Source organism: Micropterus dolomieu, linkage group LG13 (assembly GCF_021292245.1).
Source record: "Micropterus dolomieu isolate WLL.071019.BEF.003 ecotype Adirondacks linkage group LG13, ASM2129224v1, whole genome shotgun sequence".
Classification (NCBI taxonomy): domain Eukaryota; kingdom Metazoa; phylum Chordata; class Actinopteri; order Centrarchiformes; family Centrarchidae; genus Micropterus; species Micropterus dolomieu.
In genome coordinates, this window is record NC_060162.1 from 18,712,694 (window position 1) to 18,734,004 (window position 21,311).

Consider the following 21,311-nt stretch of genomic DNA (forward strand, 5'->3'; position numbering starts at 1 on the left):
CTAATTAACTTGTTTGTTTAGTCCATACAAAAATGAAGTGTGAATACAAAATAAATATGTGCCGGACTATTTCTGGGGCAGCACTAGTAAGCTCTTTGAGGCTCTGGTTGCCAGGCAACTGGTCCGGAAATGTCAATGTTTAATTGATTTTAACTGATAAAGTTTACTGTCTGTGGATGACAGTATTTTCTCAGGAGAAACATTTTTGGTACATTTTGGTACTCACAGTTGACACACAACACATCAGTACAACGTCAATAATTTCTCACTTAAAGGCCCTGAAAACATTTATTTTCAAAAACAATTATTTTCAATTAGCTTCTTACTTCTACAGCTTCTATAAGTAAAGGGGTCCTACATGAACACACAATTGTATGCCAATTCTGGAACAATTTTGGTTAAAAATGTCTGTATTTGTCAATCAAATCTGATCAAACCAGCCCCCACACTGACATGATGAAGCAGATAAGCTAAGTTTAAGTAATACTTTATTATATGTTTTCCAAACTTGACTTATATTGTCATTAATATTTAATGTTACAGAGAAATGTATAAAATGTGAAAACACGTTTTGAGTGGCTTTAAATCCTCTGCATAGCCCCATCAGTTTTTCCCCCAAGATTACTCCTTCATCAATTCTTACAGTCATGTTTGCAAAAATGTCATTAGTAATGCAGAGTCCCTTCAGTGCTCTGCAGAACAACATGCACATGTTTTCTTTCCTTGCTCTGTTCCATTTGAAGCTGTGCAGCATTTCATCAATCTAAACAACACTTTTCATCACTGTCAATAAGCGGACATTTATCATTCACTGCATCCTTCGTGTTAAACAGGGCCGCACTGATGCACTTCACTGTAGTACAACAAGACAGCCTCCAAAACCAAGCTCATCTGTTGATGTACTGCAACAACAGTCAATTTTCCTAAGCATCTAACCTCTGCAGATTCGGCTCTCTGTCTCATGGCATCCTTTGTAACAAATGTGTTGACTTCAATGCATGCTCTTTTCTTGCTATGTGAATGTTCTGGACATGTTGAGTTCCTTTGTTGGGTGGTATGATGATCTACACTGAGACAATAGAAATCTGTCAGCTGTCAGAGATTTGACTGTTTATGCTGAGGTAGCAATCCCTTTTTTGATATATCTAGTTATGTTTTTGCATACTGCTCCATAGTACCAGTTGAGGTCATACTCCAGAATATGTTTTGAAGGCCTTAAAAGCTCATGAGCCTTGGACTGAAAGTTCAAGTGTGACCGAAAGGTGACACCTTTGAAACTACACGAGCCATCAACAAGAAAATGGCTGCACTACAGTACCGACAGTATATGCATATTCACATACTTGCACCTACATATATGATAAATATGTACATGCACACATGTACATACATACATAACTAGACATTTCATATACTTAACATTTTCTGCCTTCGTTGCATGTTTTCTGGCTGATCCTTGTCCTGAATAAATGATGTCCGACCTTGAATTTAACCAACATTTTTGAGGTTAATACTGTATATGAGAGTTCTTTCAGCAAGCAGTGTTTTTACAAGGTAGCTTGCAAAATATTACATATGATGACAAGACCGCTGCTGTTTATTCATTTCAAAATACAAAAATGACACACACCATTATTTTCATATTGCACACACCTACTGTCTTCCAATGACTTGTGACACAAAATAATTTTGAAATAATGTACGGAGAGAAATACTGTACTGTTTTATACTTCAGACACAACTCTACAAACACAAGCATCGCAAATGTTGGTGTGAGGCTTGACACACACAAAAACACACACACAGACACGCACACGTGTCCACTGACCCAAGAGATCATGCATACATGTTACACAAACACTCTTTCAAATAATTTATTTAGATCCATATTAAAACAGTAACTCATAAGGACATAACACATGCTGCACACACATTCTGCCTTTCACATTCTCACACATACACATATAATTGAGGCGTGGAGTGGGTATTATAGGGTATGTGCTGCAGTATCTGGATGTGAAGGATAATTTATCTCTGTAATCCTGAACCCTGCTCCCTGTAATCCTTTAATACAGTAACGTCTGGAGTAGCTAAAGAAACATTTTGAGTAAAAGAAGACAAAGAGAAAAAGAGGGCAGGGCCTACAAATAGTCCTAACAGAGCATTTAGTAGTGACATTAAGTAGGCCTACATCTTTCTTCACCTAATTAGAGTTTGTTGTATGTATAGTATTTACGTACAGTATATAGCTTGTTGGGGATGGGAGGCAGCGCTGCCTGACCTTGAAAATTACCAAGGCTTCCCCTAACGAAATAGTCTTTTAAATCATTTATTTCTCAATAGCAATGTGTAGCTGTGGACAAGGCAAACAGAGTGAGAGAACTGCTCACTGACGTTCTGCAACAAATCTGACTGTCCAAGCCAAGGGAAAAAAATAGATTTGAGGTAGAAAGCCAAGCTTCATGTATGTGAGACATTGATTAATGTGGGCGCAGATTTGAAGCATTGCTGAATTGCAGAGGCATCAGTGATCAGTGTAGCATTTGAAACAGGAGGGTTGAGACAGAGTGTGTGGGTGAGTGAATTTGAGGAAGAATAGGACAGTGTTTTACGTGTTTCCTTAATGCAAAGACTAAATCTGTCTGTATTCAATGTTTTACACTCCCCACCAAAACCAGTTTTTAAAAAAAAAATAACTGGGGTGGGGGGCCCGAGTCTTTTCCACAATGGATAAATCTTATAGCGCTGGCTTGGCATTCCATTGTTTAACTGAAACAGAAATGTAGAAGCGTCCCTTTAAAACACCATATAGGTGACCACAGAGCAGAGGAGAATCTGAACAGATGTTTAAAGTCCACCTGAAATCACACTGAGTCATCCTTTTAAGCTTAGCTCTGGCACTGAACACTGGCAGGGGAACGAGAGAAAAATTACACAAACTTGTGGTGTCCAGACGGTGTGTTGTTGTTGGCGTAGTATTAACCAGCATCTAAAAGGACCGAGGTGATATTTGCAGAGAAGTATACACACTGTTCAATATGCAGCAGCTAAGAAGCTAATTAGCTAACAGTATACCGTCAAATTAATGCAAAAAAAAGAATTTTTTTTTATTTTAAATCATTTTTTTAAACATTTACAGAGCTGATATATTTGCGTCAGAATGCAAAAAAAATGCTATTTAATTTCAGTTCAGGATTTTAAGGCTGTCTGTCCCACTCCTTACCAGATGTCTGCTAACAGAAAAGTAGGTATGCCAAAAAAGAAATGTTGACATTTTTCTTGTTTCGCTTCAGTGTGCATGGAAAACCTAGAAATCCTAGTGTGGATGCAAATCAATTTAAAATGTAAACAGCAAGATTTACTCAATTAGTGTGAATGTACTTCAGTACCTAGGGCCCAATGATTTTCGTGATTCAGAAAACACAGACGGAATCGTGGAATTTGATAATAAAAATGGATCAACTGTAAAACACACAATATCTAGAAATCAGCCAAAATGTGGATTAAATGTATAAAAATGTGGGTTTTCGCTGGCATTATAAATGTTTCTTTTCATAAAACTTAAGCCAACCAAACAGAAAGAACTATGCTGCTTTGTATCAATGTCTTTCACAGGCACTGCTTCTGTCCTCTCTGTGCTCTCTGTTACCAGTGTTTCACCGAGGGCGGGACTCGCACACGCACACACACACACACTGTCCTGTCAAATCGAAGAAAGTCGGTGTGCTAGCAAGAGCTTCAACCCTTCAACAACTCTTAAAAGTGCAACCACATGGAAAGATGCAAGACACAAGCTCGTTTAAGACTTTGTGGCTGTCCTGCGGAGTCAGAGATTCCATTAGAAATGTAAAAAAAGCTGTGTCTGTTTCTCGTCCAGCTTTGTAAAAAAGGCGGAACGTTACGCACGTGACAGTAGGCTCGGTCGGACCCACTTATTACGATGTGTTCGAGCAGCATAACATGGAGGGTGTCCTATAGACGATCCGTGGGAAGAACTGTCAGTAGTCTAGAAATAATCTGTTTAATAGGGGACAATTCACAGTACATGTATTGCAACAATAATACTCTACTGCTGCAATTCATTTATTGTAAATTGTCCCCATAAATTATTGCACATACATTTGAATATTTCTATATGCATATTTGCATGATACATTAAATTCATTGATACTGATAACATTTTGATATATTTTATTATTGAATTGTGCAATTTTTCAACTCTTTTCTGATTAGTACAACACAGAATTCAGAAAAATTTCAACAGAAAACACGGAATTTGGGATAAAATTGCACAGTCTCTGGAAAGAATTCAAAGTAATTTCATAGGGACCTGGGTACCACATGAAAAGGCTTGCGCCACATTGTCTTCCTACCAACTTTATTGTAACTCCTCCTAAGGCCCTTTCACACTTGCAACAGCCTCTCCAAACATTCACTCACCTCTCATTCACTGTAACTGATACCCTGCAACTGTCAAATTGAAGTAGGAGTTTCCTGTTTCAGTGTGAGGTCTGGTTGGCTCTGGCAGACTCGCGGGTCAAAATTCACTGTTGTTTAACTTTGACCAGCAAATGGCAACAATTGCATCTTGTGTACTGGCAACTTGTCCAGGGTGTACCCCGCCTTTCACCCGATGTTGGCTGGGATTGGCTCCAGCCCCCCGCGACCCTGTACGCAGGATAAGCGGTTGACGATGGATGGATAGATGCATCTTGTGTTTGGAAATGGAGGAGTAAATATTCTAATGTACCATTGCCCAGTTTGTACAATATCACACAATCAGACTGTAGTATCATTCTCACACTTCTCATTATTTCATCATTACCTGTCACATCCTGTTTTGGTCTGTCAGCTGGCACACAGACACACACACACACACACACACACACACACAAAATGAATGTTGTAACCATGGTATTCCCACAGTACCATCTCTCAAAGGTTGCCCCCATGCATGTGGCCTTCCTCTGCCCCACAATACCTCCCTGTTTAGCCCTTATGAACAGCTGCAAAGTCCCTTCATCTTCATCCTCACTGACAGGAAATTAGTCACTGGGAGGCATTTAACCTTGCGACCTCAGTAACTCTCAAAGGGTCACAAAGTAGCACAGTCCATTATTGTGTTGACATTGTTCCTTACTACGTCGAGCATAAGGTCAGACCTGTGGCCGACCGCCTTGACTTTTAAGGTTTTGAAGCCGTGCTAGAATTAAAAAAAATTTAATTAAGCTTTCCATTGCATCTTGGGTGGGAAAGAACTAAAAGAGCCAGAAAGAATGCAAACAGATATGGACTTGCAGCTACTAATTTAGATTTTGACCATTAAATACAAAGACTTTACCTTTTTATGTATATTTCACTTGACAGCCTCTTGAACTGTTTATGGCAAACTGGAGCTTGCAAAATAATCAACTGACTAAACATTCATTTTAACACAATATGTCCTCAATTTTACTCATCTGCATTCTTCATGTTTGTTATTATTGTCTTGGGAAACAAGTCAGGAGGAGTTCACGCTTGAGAGACAAGAACTTCAACAACTACTACAACAGATTCCCAAAATGTGCTGTATCATGACAGTATGACAGTGAGACAGCATGCACAACACAAAGACTCTGAAACTGAAGCAGCTACATCAAATTCAGCCATCAGGAATTGTATTATTTACACCTGTTCTTTTCCTATTGTGTCATGTCAAGATGTATTAATAAAAAATGCCTATTCAAGTCTTTCAAGAAACTGTGCACATGCTGCCTGTAAAATGACAGAATGACATCAAGCTGTCTTTATAAATCTCTATATTGTGCTGCAATGAATTTCACAATGGATTGTTTTGGTCTGCTGTGGACAGCAGTGAAGATCGTATGCGTGTGACAACGTGGGGCTTGAGACTATTCTAATTAACAGTCAGAGCCATCAGAAACTACTGACCAGTTTACTAGCATGTTGGCCTAAATATAAGATGATTTTTTTTCTTATTCAGGGAACTGCAGTATCGGTCCCTGCATTGCAGAATGAGCATGTTACATTAAGAGAGTGTTGCACAATGGTTGGTTTGTAACCTTCAATGTTGCTAGGCTCACAAGATACATCAGTTCTGTTTATTGTGTGTCTTTTACACATTACTGGGTGCAAAGGAGTCAAAAGCATATCATGATTTCTCCGACCCAACTACTTTCATGAAATATCACGATGAGGAGCACATAAAGAAAAATTTTAACAGCAAAAGAAAAGCTCAATAGTTGAAAACTTAATTTATTTCTGTATTTACATTGCTAAAGATTTCTGATTTCTCTCTATTTGCTCCTTATTTCCTTGTTCAAGATTATTACATTCTTAACTTCACTACTGACCAGCAGAAGGTAGTTAGTATCATGATGTATGTGGTAAGATCTCTGAATGCAGATAAAGGTAAGTCCTGAAACAAAAGTCGCCAAAATTAATATTTTTCTATTAAAACAAAAGAGCTTTGACTACACAGACAGCAAAGCCTCAACTCAATGTCATATAAGCCAATAAACACATCACAAAGATGTAAATGTCTAACATCAAGCAATCCTCTGCTTCTAATGTTGCGCTCCGCTGAGGAGATTTCTCTCTCTACCAAATGTTATCACAACATCCATGGGTGTCGGCTAGAGATGCTATCATTATTCAAAGCAGTTATAGCAGCTTCGCATTTTAAATGACCAGCTTATTCTGAGAGAGATAGGTTTACTCAAAGTATTACACTGGGATCATGTAGGATCCAAGGAATGAAAGCATGCTTAAGTGTGTTTGACTGAGAGGCTCCTGAAACCATTCCAATGGCATCTCCAGAGTGTAAACACAATTTACTAAAGGAATGGAGGATTTCATCTCATTTGTGCAAACAGATCAGATCAAAGAGGGAGAATATAGGTGGATAGAAAGAGAGGGAAATTGGAGGTGACATGTAGCCTGAATGACACATTTAATCAAACAGAAAATTAAGGCTGGATTGCCAGGCGGTAAAAGAGCGAGAATGAATCCAGGCCCAGAAATCAGTCGTCTACTCTGATACATTTCCCTCACCTTTCTTCTCACTGCTTTAAACCGAATATCACCTCTCGACCTTCTTTCTATGTTTCCATGCATTGTTTTTAAAAACAATTAGAAAATAGTTTTTAAAAAATGGTTTAAAGTGGAGCTCCATTAATTTTTTTCCATTTATTGCCTGTAATATAAATAATATCCATCCTTCCATCGCCAGCCGCTTATCCTGTGTACAGGGTCGCGGGGGGCTGGAGCCAATCCCAGCTGCCATCGCGCAAAAGGTGGACACCCTGGACAGGTCGCCAGTCCATTGCGGGGCCACACATAGACGAACAACCACTCACACTCACATGCACACTTAAGTACAATTTTGGAGACACCTAGCCTGCATGTCTTTGGACTTTTGGTTTAGGGAAGTTTGCTGTTTTAAATTAAGATAAGTATGTATTTCTAATTTGGATTAGTCCTTTGTGTCAATCAGCAAATTCATTAGTGTAACAAAATGACTGCCAAAGTTGTGGATTGTTTTATTGAGAGAATATAGCTAAATAATTGTAATGAGCAAAGAACAGACCCTTTATGACACACAATAGAAAAGCAGCATATATCTATATATAGTAGTACCTTGTGTATCAAAAGCTGCACTCAGCAGGCAAGACCACTGAAATTACATCATCACGTCATATGTAGAAGATCATTGGCCAATTTTGTGAGTGTTGTTTTGGTGACCAAGACCAAAATCTCACCTAAAAAAAGGGCAAACCAGCATGCTCAACAAAGTTATTTAGTGCAGACTCAAAATAAATAACATTTACAGAGAAATGTCCCAAACTCGAACAGTTCTCAACCATCTCTGATTTCCGTAGCGACAGTAGCAACACACGTATGTCAGCCCTTGAGCTTCATCATAACCCCACTGTAGAGTGACACATGTGACAAAATTGATCAGTTACCCACTTAACGTGCACAGATCAGACAAAAAATACAATTATCTATCTAATAAATCTCATTCTGCATTACAATATGTCTGCAAAACATTGTAAGATGTAAGACCATTTATACCCAGTAAGCCTCTTGGCAGGAGTCTTGAACATTCATCTGTGTTGTTAAAGTAGATCCCTCAACTCCTAATGTTACTTTTATGATCTTAAATTCTTGGTTATCTCCTGGATAGTTTCGGCAGAAGAAGACTTGCATTTGATTCCCTTCCCTTATTGCTTTTGTCTACTGCCTATTGACTCATTTATTGAAATTATATGTGCTGATTTTAAAATCATTAACTTGCTGTAACATGAAGAGAGAATCTATCAGTTTGACTAATATGGAAAGGTAGTTTGTATGATGGTTGAAGACTTGTCAATTAATGACTTTAACGGGTGTTTTCAAATAGTCAACTGGCAATGAGACAAAACAGTTTTTTATTAGTACATTATGTATGAGTGTGTAGAGTTCATAGCTCTCTTTTGTGTTCCGTCTCTACATTTCCCTCTTCACCTTCTATTACCAGAAGCATATTTTGAGTTGTCCTCTTTGCAGGAGGACCTCTCATTGTAATGAGCAGTGAAAATCCAGTGATCATCAGTGATCAATTTCTTGTTGCAGCAGGAAATATAACTTTTGGATGCATGGGGGCATGAAATCTGGCTGAATCCAGTTTAAACCATTTAGTGAAAATGGATCTACATTCCCTGCCACCACGTTCTTTCTTTCTACCTCACATTATCCGGCTCAGTTGATATATTTAGCACTATTTGTGCATATATTATATAATATTTCCAGTGGATCCACAATGACACTGCCTCTGCTTAACCGATATGTGACAAAGCTTCCGTAACAACTAGGCTTCAGAAAGAACCCAGTATATAGGCTATACAATCTCTTGTGTCCAATTATGAGTGGACACCAAAGAACAAATAATCACCAACAATGTGGAAGGAATGAACACTTGATGTGCTTTTTAGTGAGAAGTTAGTTCCATTACAGTCTTTCTTAGGAGGGGTTCCGCTGCAAACCATCTCAACATAAAGTTTCAAATATAAGCCTATAAATCTTTAGCTTTTAATATACTAAAAGAGATTAAAAATAATAAAGTTTTACAGTCCCAATCCAAACAGGAAATTCACTGCTGTTTCGGGCCGACAAGGAAACAAGAAGTCATGGAAATGTTTAGAGGCTGGTTTTGTTCCACTGATGTATTCCATTAGACTTTACTTTCTATTTAGATGTGTTATAATTTAACTATTTCCCCAGATTGTATGCAGTGAGCAGGAAAGAGACAACAGACAACAGAGAAAAGGGATGGCATATAATAAAAGTCATCAGTTAGATTCTAGCACACTATGTTGCAAGCAGATGGCACATGCGCCACCCTGCTGAAACACTCAATCACTTCACTTCAGGAAATATTTTGCTCTTCTGCAGATACAATGTGTATATAATGGGACACAAGTCTAACTTGTTGAAAGGATACAGTGCATTTTTGATGGATGTGCTTATTCTGACACCCAGTTTCCATTCAGTTCAAGGTGTGAATGTCATTTCCGAGACATTTGGGAGGAAAATCTGTCCTAATTTGCATATTTGTGTGCGTGAGAGCGTGACAACAGGAATTAAGATGTGACTGTAAGTGAATCATCTAATCCCTGGTTTAGGAACAGCTGGTTGTACCGAAAGCTGAGGCTCAACTCCTGTCTGTTCCTGGAGGCAGCTAGGAGGAAGGTGGAGAGACAGAGATGTTAAGAGAAAGAGGTAGAGAGACGGAAAAGAGACAAGAATACAAAGAGGAAATGACACACAGAGAGATAGGGAGAGAGAGGGCAGACAAAGAAAGAAACATAGAGAGGGAAAAGAAAGAATAAACAGGTTGCACAAAGTAGTGCAGAAATTGGAGAACAGAAAACAAGAAAAAGAAGAGAGGTAGAAAGAGGTTGAAAGAAAGAAAGAGGTTGGATATGAAAGAAGAGAAGAGAAAATGAGACACTACAGCTCCATGCAGAACAGAAACCAGGTTATTGGGAGAAATTAGCTTGACGCAGGACACTGAACACAAACACGATTCCATGCTCTGAAATACAGTAGGGCCTCATTTATCAAGCTTGTGTAAGCACAGTTTTATGAGTAAATTGTGCATTTCCCCACCAAACCTTTTTGTGTGTTTTGTGTGCTTGTGTTTCAAAGCATATTGAAAATTTGAACAAGATTTAAAAAAAAGTTTTTTTTCAGGGGCCGCAGGGAGCTCTTTCCTGACTCTATTCCCTGGCTCATCAGAAGATTTTGTTTGCCATGGGTAAAATTTGCCTCATCTGTGCCAGCAGCAACTCACCCAAATTGTTAAAGTCCTATCAGCTCTGCATTTTTTAGACATGGGTATATTTCAGTTAGATATCTGGCAGGGAGTATATGACCGCAAGTCACAACTCCTGCAGCAAATCCAACAAAGCCTTCAGAGAGTACGAAAGACTGGCACAAACATACAACCCAGTAAATACTGTATGTGCACAAACATTTATCAAAAAAGTGTCTATAGACAAAATCATGAATCATAAATAGAAGTGTGGATGGATAGATGGAGATTTCTGTGACTGAATAACGGAGTGAGGGATGATATAAGGATAGAAGGGGATGGGAAGGAGACTTAAGGACTTAACAAATGTCAGCCATAAGATAAACAAACTGATGGAGCCAATTAGAACATCCCCCTGTAACTGGAGCTTAATTTAACAGGAATAAGTTTTAGTTGCTCCACTGAGGGGAAAAAGCTCCCAAACCTTCTTTGAAGTTCTTCTCTCTGTGGGCGGCAGTGTGGCATGGCACCCAGCCAAAGCCCACAGACACAAGGACTGAATAAAGCTTGTCCAGTGTCCCACAAGTGAGGACAAGGGAGAAGGCTATAAAGTTACACGAAACATACACACACCTGACAGATTTTAACTATCACAGAATCAACCTTCAATTTGTTGTTTACAGTCAGTGTGTTTAACTGCATGTGCCTCTGCGTATGTATTTGGGCACATTTCAGAATGCACAAATGTTTGTGCTCAACTTTAAATACCCTTGCGTGTATTCCAAGATTGCTTCTCTATGGGAGCCAAGTACACAAAATCATTTTCATGTGAACAAATGTCTCCTTGATAACTGTCTTAGAATCACAACATCACAAAGAAAGGTCACTCACCGTTAGATAACTGTTTTCCTGTCAAAGCCTCAATCTATCAGTTAATCAATAGCACACATAGATTGATTTTAATCTCTGTGACCTTCAAGGATATGGAAAATGTCATTAAAAACCACTTTACAGAAACCAGGGACTGCATACATCAAACAATAGTATATTATTCTTCTAACGTGTAGGTTGACTTTAATAACAACAATCTATAGTTCAGAAACTGTAAATCTTACTTTACAGTCATGTAAAGGTATTGGAGGTGGTATCCATCATTGTAACTGCCTTTCAAGGTTCAAAGCTGTGGGAGAGAATACATACATTAGCATGTACTTATGGTTGGCCCTTGTATACAGGTCATAAAGCCCACATGAAAATCATAATATAGCCACCATGTGTTACTATAGTGATCCTTACAAAGAAGACAATGTCTTTCTAATGTTAGCTGTGGCATGCTGGCAACTGGCACATATACTGTAAGCATGCACATGCAAAAATACACACACATGCATGTGCGCGCTTGCTATATGTGCTTAACTCTATTTTTAAACTAGAACCTGGCCCTATTCTTAACATTAACCCAACTGCAAGTTTAAGCCTAGCCCAGACTGCAATTCACACAAATATGAGTAACACTTGAAATTCAGCAGACTGTTAGCGGCTCATTATATTCACTTGATAGGAAGTTGAGTATCAACACTGGACTAAAAAAAAGTGGGCCTAATTGCCAGTGATAGTTGGATGGAGGCGTAGCTTATCTTTGCCACCCACTCAATCTCTCTTGGTCTTCATCCCTCTCCTATCTAATTCTCTTCATTTCTCTTAGACCTTCAGAGAAATGGGATCATGAAGTTGACTCCACATATGATAAGCAATCACCCTCATCCATTCCCTTTTTGCAACCATACGCTCCACTATTACGTGAAATAACAAATGCAAATAAGAGACAAGCTATGAGGTCACCAGTGTGGCAGTAGCGCACACACACACACAAACACACACAATCATGCATACACAACATTTTACAGCAGCAAACAAGAAGAAACTGACATGCACACACACACACACAAAACCACATATTATTATAATTCTGCCAATTTCTGCAAGCAATTTCAGAGTTGCTTTGTTGTTGCTTTCGGGTTTTCTTGATCATGCTATTAAAGCAGTCTGTTGGCAGTTCGGTTGGCAGGGCTATAGATTATTTTAGGCTTCAGCATGTGAGCTAGCACAACACCAGAAACCACTGTAATTACAAGATCTGGTCAGTCCTTTGAATAGCAATGGCAACCAAAACCTTGATCTGGTCAAAGACAAGAAGGAGAGGCGGGGCTCCTCGGGTTAAAATAGAACTGTCCACATGGATTTGATTTGAGGTTTTCTATATGGGGAGCCGTGGAGCGGGCCTTCTCGAGTAATGAAGTCACTTCAAGCCAATGGAAAACGACTATCGCGTGCAGCTCTGTTGTGGAAAACAGCACTCATTTGCCCACAATATTAAACCCATCACTACTGTAAAGTCAAGCAAAAATAGCCTGGGTAGATCTATACTGTGTTGTGACTACAGATAGACATTTTAGATATGCACACTTTTCTTTTAGATGCAACCTAGAGTTCTTGAGTCATAGCAGTAGAGAATTAATTAGTTTCTTTGTATATTACTCTGAAATGCACATCCAATACATGAACATATTTCCCAAGAGCACCAGGATCTGGTTTCATAAAGATATATTTGACTGGTCTGTAGTGTATTTTAAGGCCATGACTTATTTGAAGGCTTAAAATGTAGCCTCCAGACCCTCAGGCTAACACACAACTAAGAGCCATGTTTCATTTGCCCAAGGACACTATCCTGAGCCTGAGTGACGAGGGAGTTGAAGTCCTGAGCCCTGCTACATTAAGAACCCTCTGCATCTAAGCACTGCTACAGGCCTGCACTGTGTTGAGATTTTGTATCGTTACACTGAATTTTCCCACTAAAATGTCCTTGTAACCGTTGAATTCCTCCAGATGGTGTACATTTCCAACACCAGGTCAGTTGGATTCATACATGCAGTGTTTTCCTGCTACTTGTGCAGTGTTCTATTTAGCCAGCAGTCTTTCCTGTCTGTAGTGTCAACGCTAAGTCATATATCCACCCAAATGTATCTGGTGTTGTAACTGACTTAAAAACTTCAAGCAGAAGTGCTGCAGCTGCCGCACATCAGTCCCACACTGCCATACCTCGGTGGCAGCCAAAAAAGTGTCAGGGCCTTTAAGATCCTTGTTGAAATGGCCTCTAAGGATATTATAAACTCTGACAAGCTCCCCAGGACCATGCAACTCCCTGGAGAACTTTTACACTTAGCAAAGCTGCGATGACAGATTGGATAGCAGCGGACTGAAGGACTGGTTGGTTTCCACAGTGTCTCCCTCTTCCTGAGAAGCTGAGAATGTGCTATTTATTACATGCTGAATTGTCTCTTGTGCTCTCTGTCAATCATCACACAATGATCTATTCTATCCTGCTGTGTAGTCATCTCCTACTTGACATCCCTGAAAAAAGTGACCTTGCCCTGGAAATAAGCCCCATGATACAGTGCCACAGACAGAAAGGTCACACAGCCTGATGCAAGTGGGACAGCGGTGCTAAAAGTAGCCCTAATAGCCCAGCATGACGCTGCAATGAAGAGAAATACCAGTTAACCGGCTTTGTGTGCGTTTTTACTTATCTGCAGTCACACCACAGCTGTTTAAGACAATGACAAGAATATCTTACAGGTATAACACCAAAAAGTGGAATTTCTCACTAAATAATTAACTGATACATTCAAGATAAAACATTTCCAACTTTATATCTGCCACTCTTTAGAAGAGGTATTCTCTTGTGTTTCATTTCATATGTGATTTCCTTTCTTGATCCTGTCTGGTTGATTACTTATTTCAGCTCAACAATTCCTCCATCGTACTTTCCCTCGAATGTCACCGCATTCAGTTTTCTCTTTGAGCCCCTGAGCCTCTGGATGTAATCAGAAGAACCATGGTGTGCTGGTAGGAAGAAAGCTTCCTATCTGGATTGGAAGAAGAAAATTGAAGGAAGGAGACTGAGAGACTGAGGGGACAGAATATGATACTGGTGAAATGTGCACTCATGAGAGGCAAAGGGAGCGCTAATGAGGGTGGCTGTGATGGTGCCAGGCAGGCTAGTTGCATGAGGACTCAGTATTATGAGGCCTAGCAGGAGGGAGAGTGGTGGAAGTAGGTGGCGTCTACCAGGCTTTTTTTTCTCCTTCTCTTCTATTCAGCAGACACAAGACCAGATGTTATTCTCATTGAAGAAATTATAAAGCAAAATGAGAATTAGAAGCAGACTGGCAGGGTGCGGTTGTCCCATCGGGCATCCGCCACACACTCGTTTGGTTTTACATGTAATGTAAGAAATTAAATGTTCCTCATTGAATAAGACACAGACATTCTGCAAGGTCAGTTTCTACAATTAAGGTTCATATATCAGCAGCTAATCTGGTCACCTCAGTCATATGACAGATAGCTAACATATAGCATGTACAGTGGTGATTCCGAAGGCAAATAATCCCCTAAGGAGCTCAGTCATTCTGTACCAGTGCCGAAAACAGCCATCAGGAGTAAAATGATATGATGAGCGTAAAACATACTGCAGATTACATTATAGCTGTTATGTAGCAGTTCCCTAAAATGCTGAAATTGCAAATTGGTGCTGTGCAGTGATCTATTGGGCTAGATAACAGCAAAACTAGACACTGGATGCCTCAGAGCTGTGCTTAAATTTGTGGTTCAGTTAATTATGGCCACAGTGTAAGGCAGTTGCAAAGAGAGACTGATCCTTTCAGCGCCCAAGCTCGACTAAATGCCAAGTGATGCAGCACAGTGGCTCTGAAGTGTAATGGGACTGGGGAGTAGTAGAGCTGGAGATCAGGACACGGTTCTGTGGGTAGATGGCTGTTTTTGTGGACCACGTCCCAAATGTAAAGCCATTGAACACAACTGGGCACACACAAAAGGAGAACCCACTCATAGCCTCAACAACCAATTATGCACCTGCTCTCAACAGCTGAGAGCATTTTCATCAACGCAGGAGAAGTCTTATTTAAAAGTCAATCAGCCAGTCAAAGGGGGGGAGAGTGTCTGTGGACGGGTGCCCATCTGTACATCCAGCTCCCTTCATTCCACACGACACCAACAGCCTGAGAGAAATCTGTACCAGCCTTTGTTGAGATGACCAGTTATCACACTCAGGTGTATGATCCCATTTGCGGAGAGGATGAAAACAAGTCAAACACTCACATGTTATACACTACGACTATTGTCTGAATTAACATTAACAAGACAATAACTTCTAATTAGAGCTGTATTAAACCAAGAATAGAAATCCTCAAAACTTAAACCAGCATTAAGCAATCTTTTGGATATATTTTCCAGTAATGTGAAGGTTTGTATGTGCTGCCAATTTTATTGAAAATACGGATTCAGCACTCTGCAGGTGTAAGCCGTTTTCAACTCATTGTTTTGGTTTGTAGGTTCATAAAAAATTTTAAAAAACTGTGTGCAGCTGCTCCCCAGCACAGGAGCTCAAACAAACCAGTTGTACAGCATGAAATGAATGGCGAGCCGAAGAACATGTATAGACTAATGAGAAGAGTTGAATACCTCACAAGCAATAAACACTGATAGATTCCTCATTAGTTGATGAACCAAACCTGGACCAAAACAGCAATGAATGGTGCACTTGTGAGAAAGTGCAGCGAAGCCTGCGTTGCTCTGTTTCTACTGGATGAGTATGAAGCGAAGTGTTTGCCCAGACACTCAAACATAGTGTGATAAGGGATTATATAGTTTTAAGGCAGCTTTAGGGATTGCCCGACCAAACACCAGATCATTCGCATCCAACCACCCAACATGTTCAATCTCCAAAATGACTAAAGCAACTAGCTGTACTTCTACACAACACCATGAGACTGTCCTCGACAAACTTGTGGAGTTGAGGGACAATTCTGTAGCTAAGAGTATCAAAGACCAAAAAGGTGAATGTCTGTCTCCCAGCAGCACACATCCACAAGGAGGTGGTCAAGCAACAGAAAAACCTCAGCAATATCTTTTATAACAGGGTTCATCCGCATGCTTCTGTACCCCCCCCCCCCCCCCCCCCCCCCCTGCAGAAATAGACAAGCAATGGCACTGAAGAGATACTGAAGAGGCAGCAGTTTAACATGAGTGCATCAATGTTTTGAGATGTGAGTTTGTTTTGGAAGACTGATGCTCGGTAGCAAATGTGGAGAAACAAAGAGAAATCTATGTTGATATCAGAGCAATTAAAGTTAACAGTTAATTAGGATGTAGTCTCAATTAACAGATACTGTTTTATCTGCAGGTGCTCCAAATATAACACAGAAGTATATCTTACCTATTGATGAAAATATCAGATATAATCAGATAATTACTTTAATTTGCTGAGATATAGTTCATTGAAAGGAAAGGGGTTTGACTCATCATAAAGCATCCACTGACAAAACTAATTGTAGAGACTTATTGATTTATTCCATATTTTCACAACTATCATTTTCTACCCTACCCTCTAAAAACGTATTAATTCACAGTTCACATCATTTGTATGTTAATAACTAGTCATTCAAATGAAATAAAATTCAAAAATAGCCTGTCTTGTTTAATTGCTTCAGCAGGTTATTTTCCCTTCTTTCCCTCACATCTCCATTTAAACAACCATACTTTTAACCCATGTTATTGTTTAAACTTGACATCAGATGACATTTTCGAGCAGTCTTTCAGAGGCATGACTGAGAAAAGGTAATAGCCAATAACATCTTATGGGTTGGTTTGTCACTGTGCTGGAAGTGAGTCCCATCTGCCATTCATCAGTGCAGCGTATATACTATGTCAGCATGCTGTGTGCGGAGGAGGTCGATATTCCGCCAAGGCAAATACATTTACATTTATTTATTGCTAGCCATTGCTGGGATCCGGATTACCGCTTTGGAGAACATGATCCTATTTTATTTTCCATCACATCCAAGCTGCCTCGTGCATTGGACGGCTGGGAGATGTTAATATTCAGGTCAAGTATGCAGAGGACAGGATTTGCCTACGATATCCAAAAGTAGGGTAAACTGCCTGTTCTAAGAGAGGGGTATGGCAGAGAAACACACCACTATATATTCAGTGGTGGTATAAAGTAGGGAAACTTCCCACCCACCCCACGTCCAAAAGTGGCAGTAAGTAGCAAAACTTCCTACCCCCCATGTAGAAAAGGTACAAAACTTACCACCCCCATGTCCAGCTGCTCGGTAGTCAGAGACGGAGCCGCTCCAGTCAGAGGTAAAAACCACAAAATCGGCAGCAGCAGCAGCAGCAGCAGCATCTCCGGAGAAATATTCCTCATCCACGTGTGAACAGAAATCATGATGCCCTATGACAGGCTGATCCTGCGGGGCTCAGACACCGACCCCTACAGCCGCATCCACGGGATAAATCACACGCCGACGCTCCAGTAAAATTAGCCCGCATAAGTCTACCTCACTGTTGAGCGCAAGCACATAAAACACATTAAACCCGGTAGCGGTAAGGACGTTTTTACAAGTTTGTTTTCCACAAAACGGCACTTGTAACTATCACCTACGTGGTCATAATCAGATAGAGATTAAAAAAAGGTGTACACTTGTCCTATATCAAGTCCATCAGATGTGATATCCCTGCAGCAAGAAGCGCGAGCTCCCCTCCTGATCGCGCAGTCTCGAGCGCTGGGAAATGAAAGGAGCTGCGTGCGGTTTTTGTCCCAAGCAGCAGCGGAGACCGCTCGTTGACGCACACACAGTGAGAGTGAGTATTTGGCCCGAAGGATTTAGGGAGAGCGGGGAGGGAGGGAGAGAGGAGGGGAGATCGGCGCCTTTTTAGCCCACTTGGACACTACTGAATTCATGACGCGCACCGTGCGTAATTTGAGAGTCTCAAGGGTTGAGACCAAATACAGAAAACACAATTTGTCAGTGTTTCTCTGTTCTTATATAAGAAATTATTTGGTGTTAAGTGGGTTTGACATGCCTTGGAGTGAATTTCAGTTTTGAACCTGAAGTCTGAATTTTATTTGTAGCCATTTACATGTAGCCTAACACAATCAGGAGTTTCAAGAAAGGAATTTAGAATATATTAGCTGAAACAAGAGAGAAAGTTTTAAGACTAGTTGTGTGTTACTGTGAATAGACCTAAATCTAACTAGTCTGACCCAGATGATCATCACCACCTCCAAGTTTAAGTGGATTTGGTGTCAGTTGGGTCAAAACATGTCAGGCAGCTATGCTAGATTACAGGTGCCCTGGTGCAAAAATGAGATGTGGGCCCATATTGACACCGAAACTACCACCACCACCACACTGTGCATTGTGCATGTATACTCTGTGGTGCAAATTAAATCGAAATATGCACCATGTGAGCCAAATATAATCATAAATAATGAAGATATTAAAACAAGTTGTTTTTGTTTGCCATGTCAGTCTGTCAGTTATTGTCTACCACTTTGGTCCATGCTGAAATACCTATCTTTACTATTGAACAATGAAATCTGGTACACACACACATCCATGCATCCCTCATGGTGAACTGCTTCGGCTGGTTGGCACGCTCCATTCTTTTTCATATTTTTAAAGTGTTTTTCATATTCTGAACTCCACCTTGTAGTCATTCTAAATTTCACAGCTGCAAACAACAGTAAAATGCAAAACTGACACATCAAAGGGGGCATCCAGTCTAAAATCACAATTGTATAAAATCTTCACACGGACATTTGTAAATGAAATTAAGTTTAATGGATCATAATCAGTGCCACTTTCAAATTTCCCATTATTTTGATGGCAGAACATAACTGCTACAAATGCATCATTCTAAAACAGAGCATTTGTATGGGAGGATGTGTGTCTTTAGTAGTTGTGTAATATTTATCTTATATTTGTATATTTGTACAGAAAGAATTAAGAAAAGGCAAATGCAAGGGATGAAGAAACAGGGAGTTGGTCAGTTTTTTTAGTCTTGAATCTCTGTATGCAGCCTTCAGTCAACTGACTGTCTTTGGCTTTTTTGTCACTGCATCACCAGAGCGAAATCTCAAACTAGAACTCAACAGAAGGTCATTCAGTTCTTTTCCATTGAAACCTCCGGCTAATCAGTACATCCACTTTCATCCTTGTGCTCTTACATGCCAAAATGTTAATCAAATCCATTTTTCAGAAAGCAGGGACAAATATTACTACTATTGATACCGAAATAATATAGACTTTCAATTAAAATGTGGACAGTGAGCATTTAAAGAGTTAAATTATGCCCAATTGAATGTACATAGCAGCAGAAGCCACTGAAGTAGAGAAACTGCATATGTCTCTGAAATGCAAAGATGTTTTACTTTGTACCCCTCATTACACTTCTATTTTCACCATATTTGAGAAAACATCAGAGGAACGCACAAAACAATTTGCTGAGCCACAGAGATAATTATTACACGAAAACAGCAGTATCATCCCACACTTTCTTCTTCTGTGAGAAGACTAATGTACTTCTTTATTTCTTTTGTGCTGCATAATATTAAAATCCACCAGGTAATGAAGGAACGAGCTGGAATGACTAACAAGAGCTACACGCCCCTGCAGCTTATTAACCACTTAATAGGCCGACTGATGCGTCAGTAAATTAGCTGAACTGGGTGACTGTTGCTTGTTTTGGAATTCGTCGTGCCCTCTGTCATGGTAAGAGTATACACACATGCACAAATTCACGCACTTCCATTCCTCATTCAGGTCCATTACAGCAGTCGTTCATCACTGGTCCAGAGGAGAAAGACATGAAAAATATGTTTTTTTGCTCAGCAGCATTAAGCTCTGCTCTCAGAGTGCTGAAGGCTTGAAACTTCTCAACTGTTCTGCTTCCAGTTCTAGTCAGGACCTGTCCACAACATATTGATAATGTCTACTGGCCAAAAAGAAGCTCCAGCCATTCAATTTTATATTAACAGGAGGTTAAAATGTCCACTTACTCATCTCAGTCTGCTGTGCACATTTTATCTGAAGTGTTTCAACATCTTCAGACCTGTGAGATTTAATTAATTTTCTTTGGTTAGTTCGTATGATTAGGAAAACCCACTGCCCAGTGCAGATGTGGACTGAAGTGCATTAATGTTGAAGTTACTACAATCAAAAGACATTACCATCATTTGCTTAAATACAGAATAGACTCTCTCTAGGATCTGACAGCTTTTGTACAAATATAGAGTATACAAGGATAAACATATAGTATGCAAAACAAATATATATATTGTTAGCAACAATACAATATGACAAGTAAGAATCAACATGGCATGGCATCTCTCTATATAACTATAATCAGATCAATCAGATCACTTGGCAGAGTGATTTCAAAATCAGCATCTGTCTACATTCCCTTCCATATTTTCTCCCTTTTGCAGAAATAGATAAAAATCCAGTGAGTGTTTTAAAAAAGGAGCACTTCTAAATTATTTCCACTACTAATTCTTAATCCTGTATTCACTTCAGTTATCTGAAATTCATCTTAACACTGTCCCTTTGTCACATTGGTTTCCCTTTCTGAACAAGTTCTGCTGCTCTGTCCATGTCCAGTCTGGTGTAGCATTCATAAGAGTAACATACTGTCCTTTCTCTGACTTTGGGATACGCCACAATGCATAAATAGTGCACAAATAGTTCAGATTCAAATATCAACCCCTGTGAAATTTGAATCCCTATTTAGCCTGTAAATGTGCACGAGCTTTACTGTAAATACTGTTTCCACTAACATTTATATAGTTTGGAGGACTTGTCAATATCGCTCCAGACAGTAAAATCATTGATGGTAATGGATGAGTTGTAATCAGTGCATCTTACGCATGTATGTACGTGTGTCCCTGCCTCTAATGCAGCCCCTTCCACATCTCTCTCCTTCCTCCTTCCCCTGAAAGTCTCTCTTGCCCCATTTTTTCACAGTCTCACAGACTTTGATGTACAGTTTTAGTAAGTCCACAGCAGCTTGGGGCTGCCCCACCATAACATCTACAGTGGATGCGCATGAGGGCTCTCTTGCAGACTTTTTCAGGCCCTTTATGCGCACT

General features: G+C 39.8%; 1 protein-coding gene across 1 annotated transcript in view; it reads right to left on the reverse strand.

Annotated features, from left to right (window-relative positions):
• Positions 1-17,995, reverse strand: part of LOC123981660 (matrix metalloproteinase-17-like) — a 70,505-nt gene extending 52,510 nt beyond the window's left edge. The window contains exon 1 of the mRNA XM_046066677.1: positions 17,469-17,995. Within this exon, the coding sequence (XP_045922633.1) occupies positions 17,469-17,606 (138 nt within the window). The 5' untranslated portion in view covers positions 17,607-17,995. The remainder of the gene's footprint in view (positions 1-17,468) is intronic.
• Between the last annotated feature and the right edge of the window lie 3,316 nt (positions 17,996-21,311).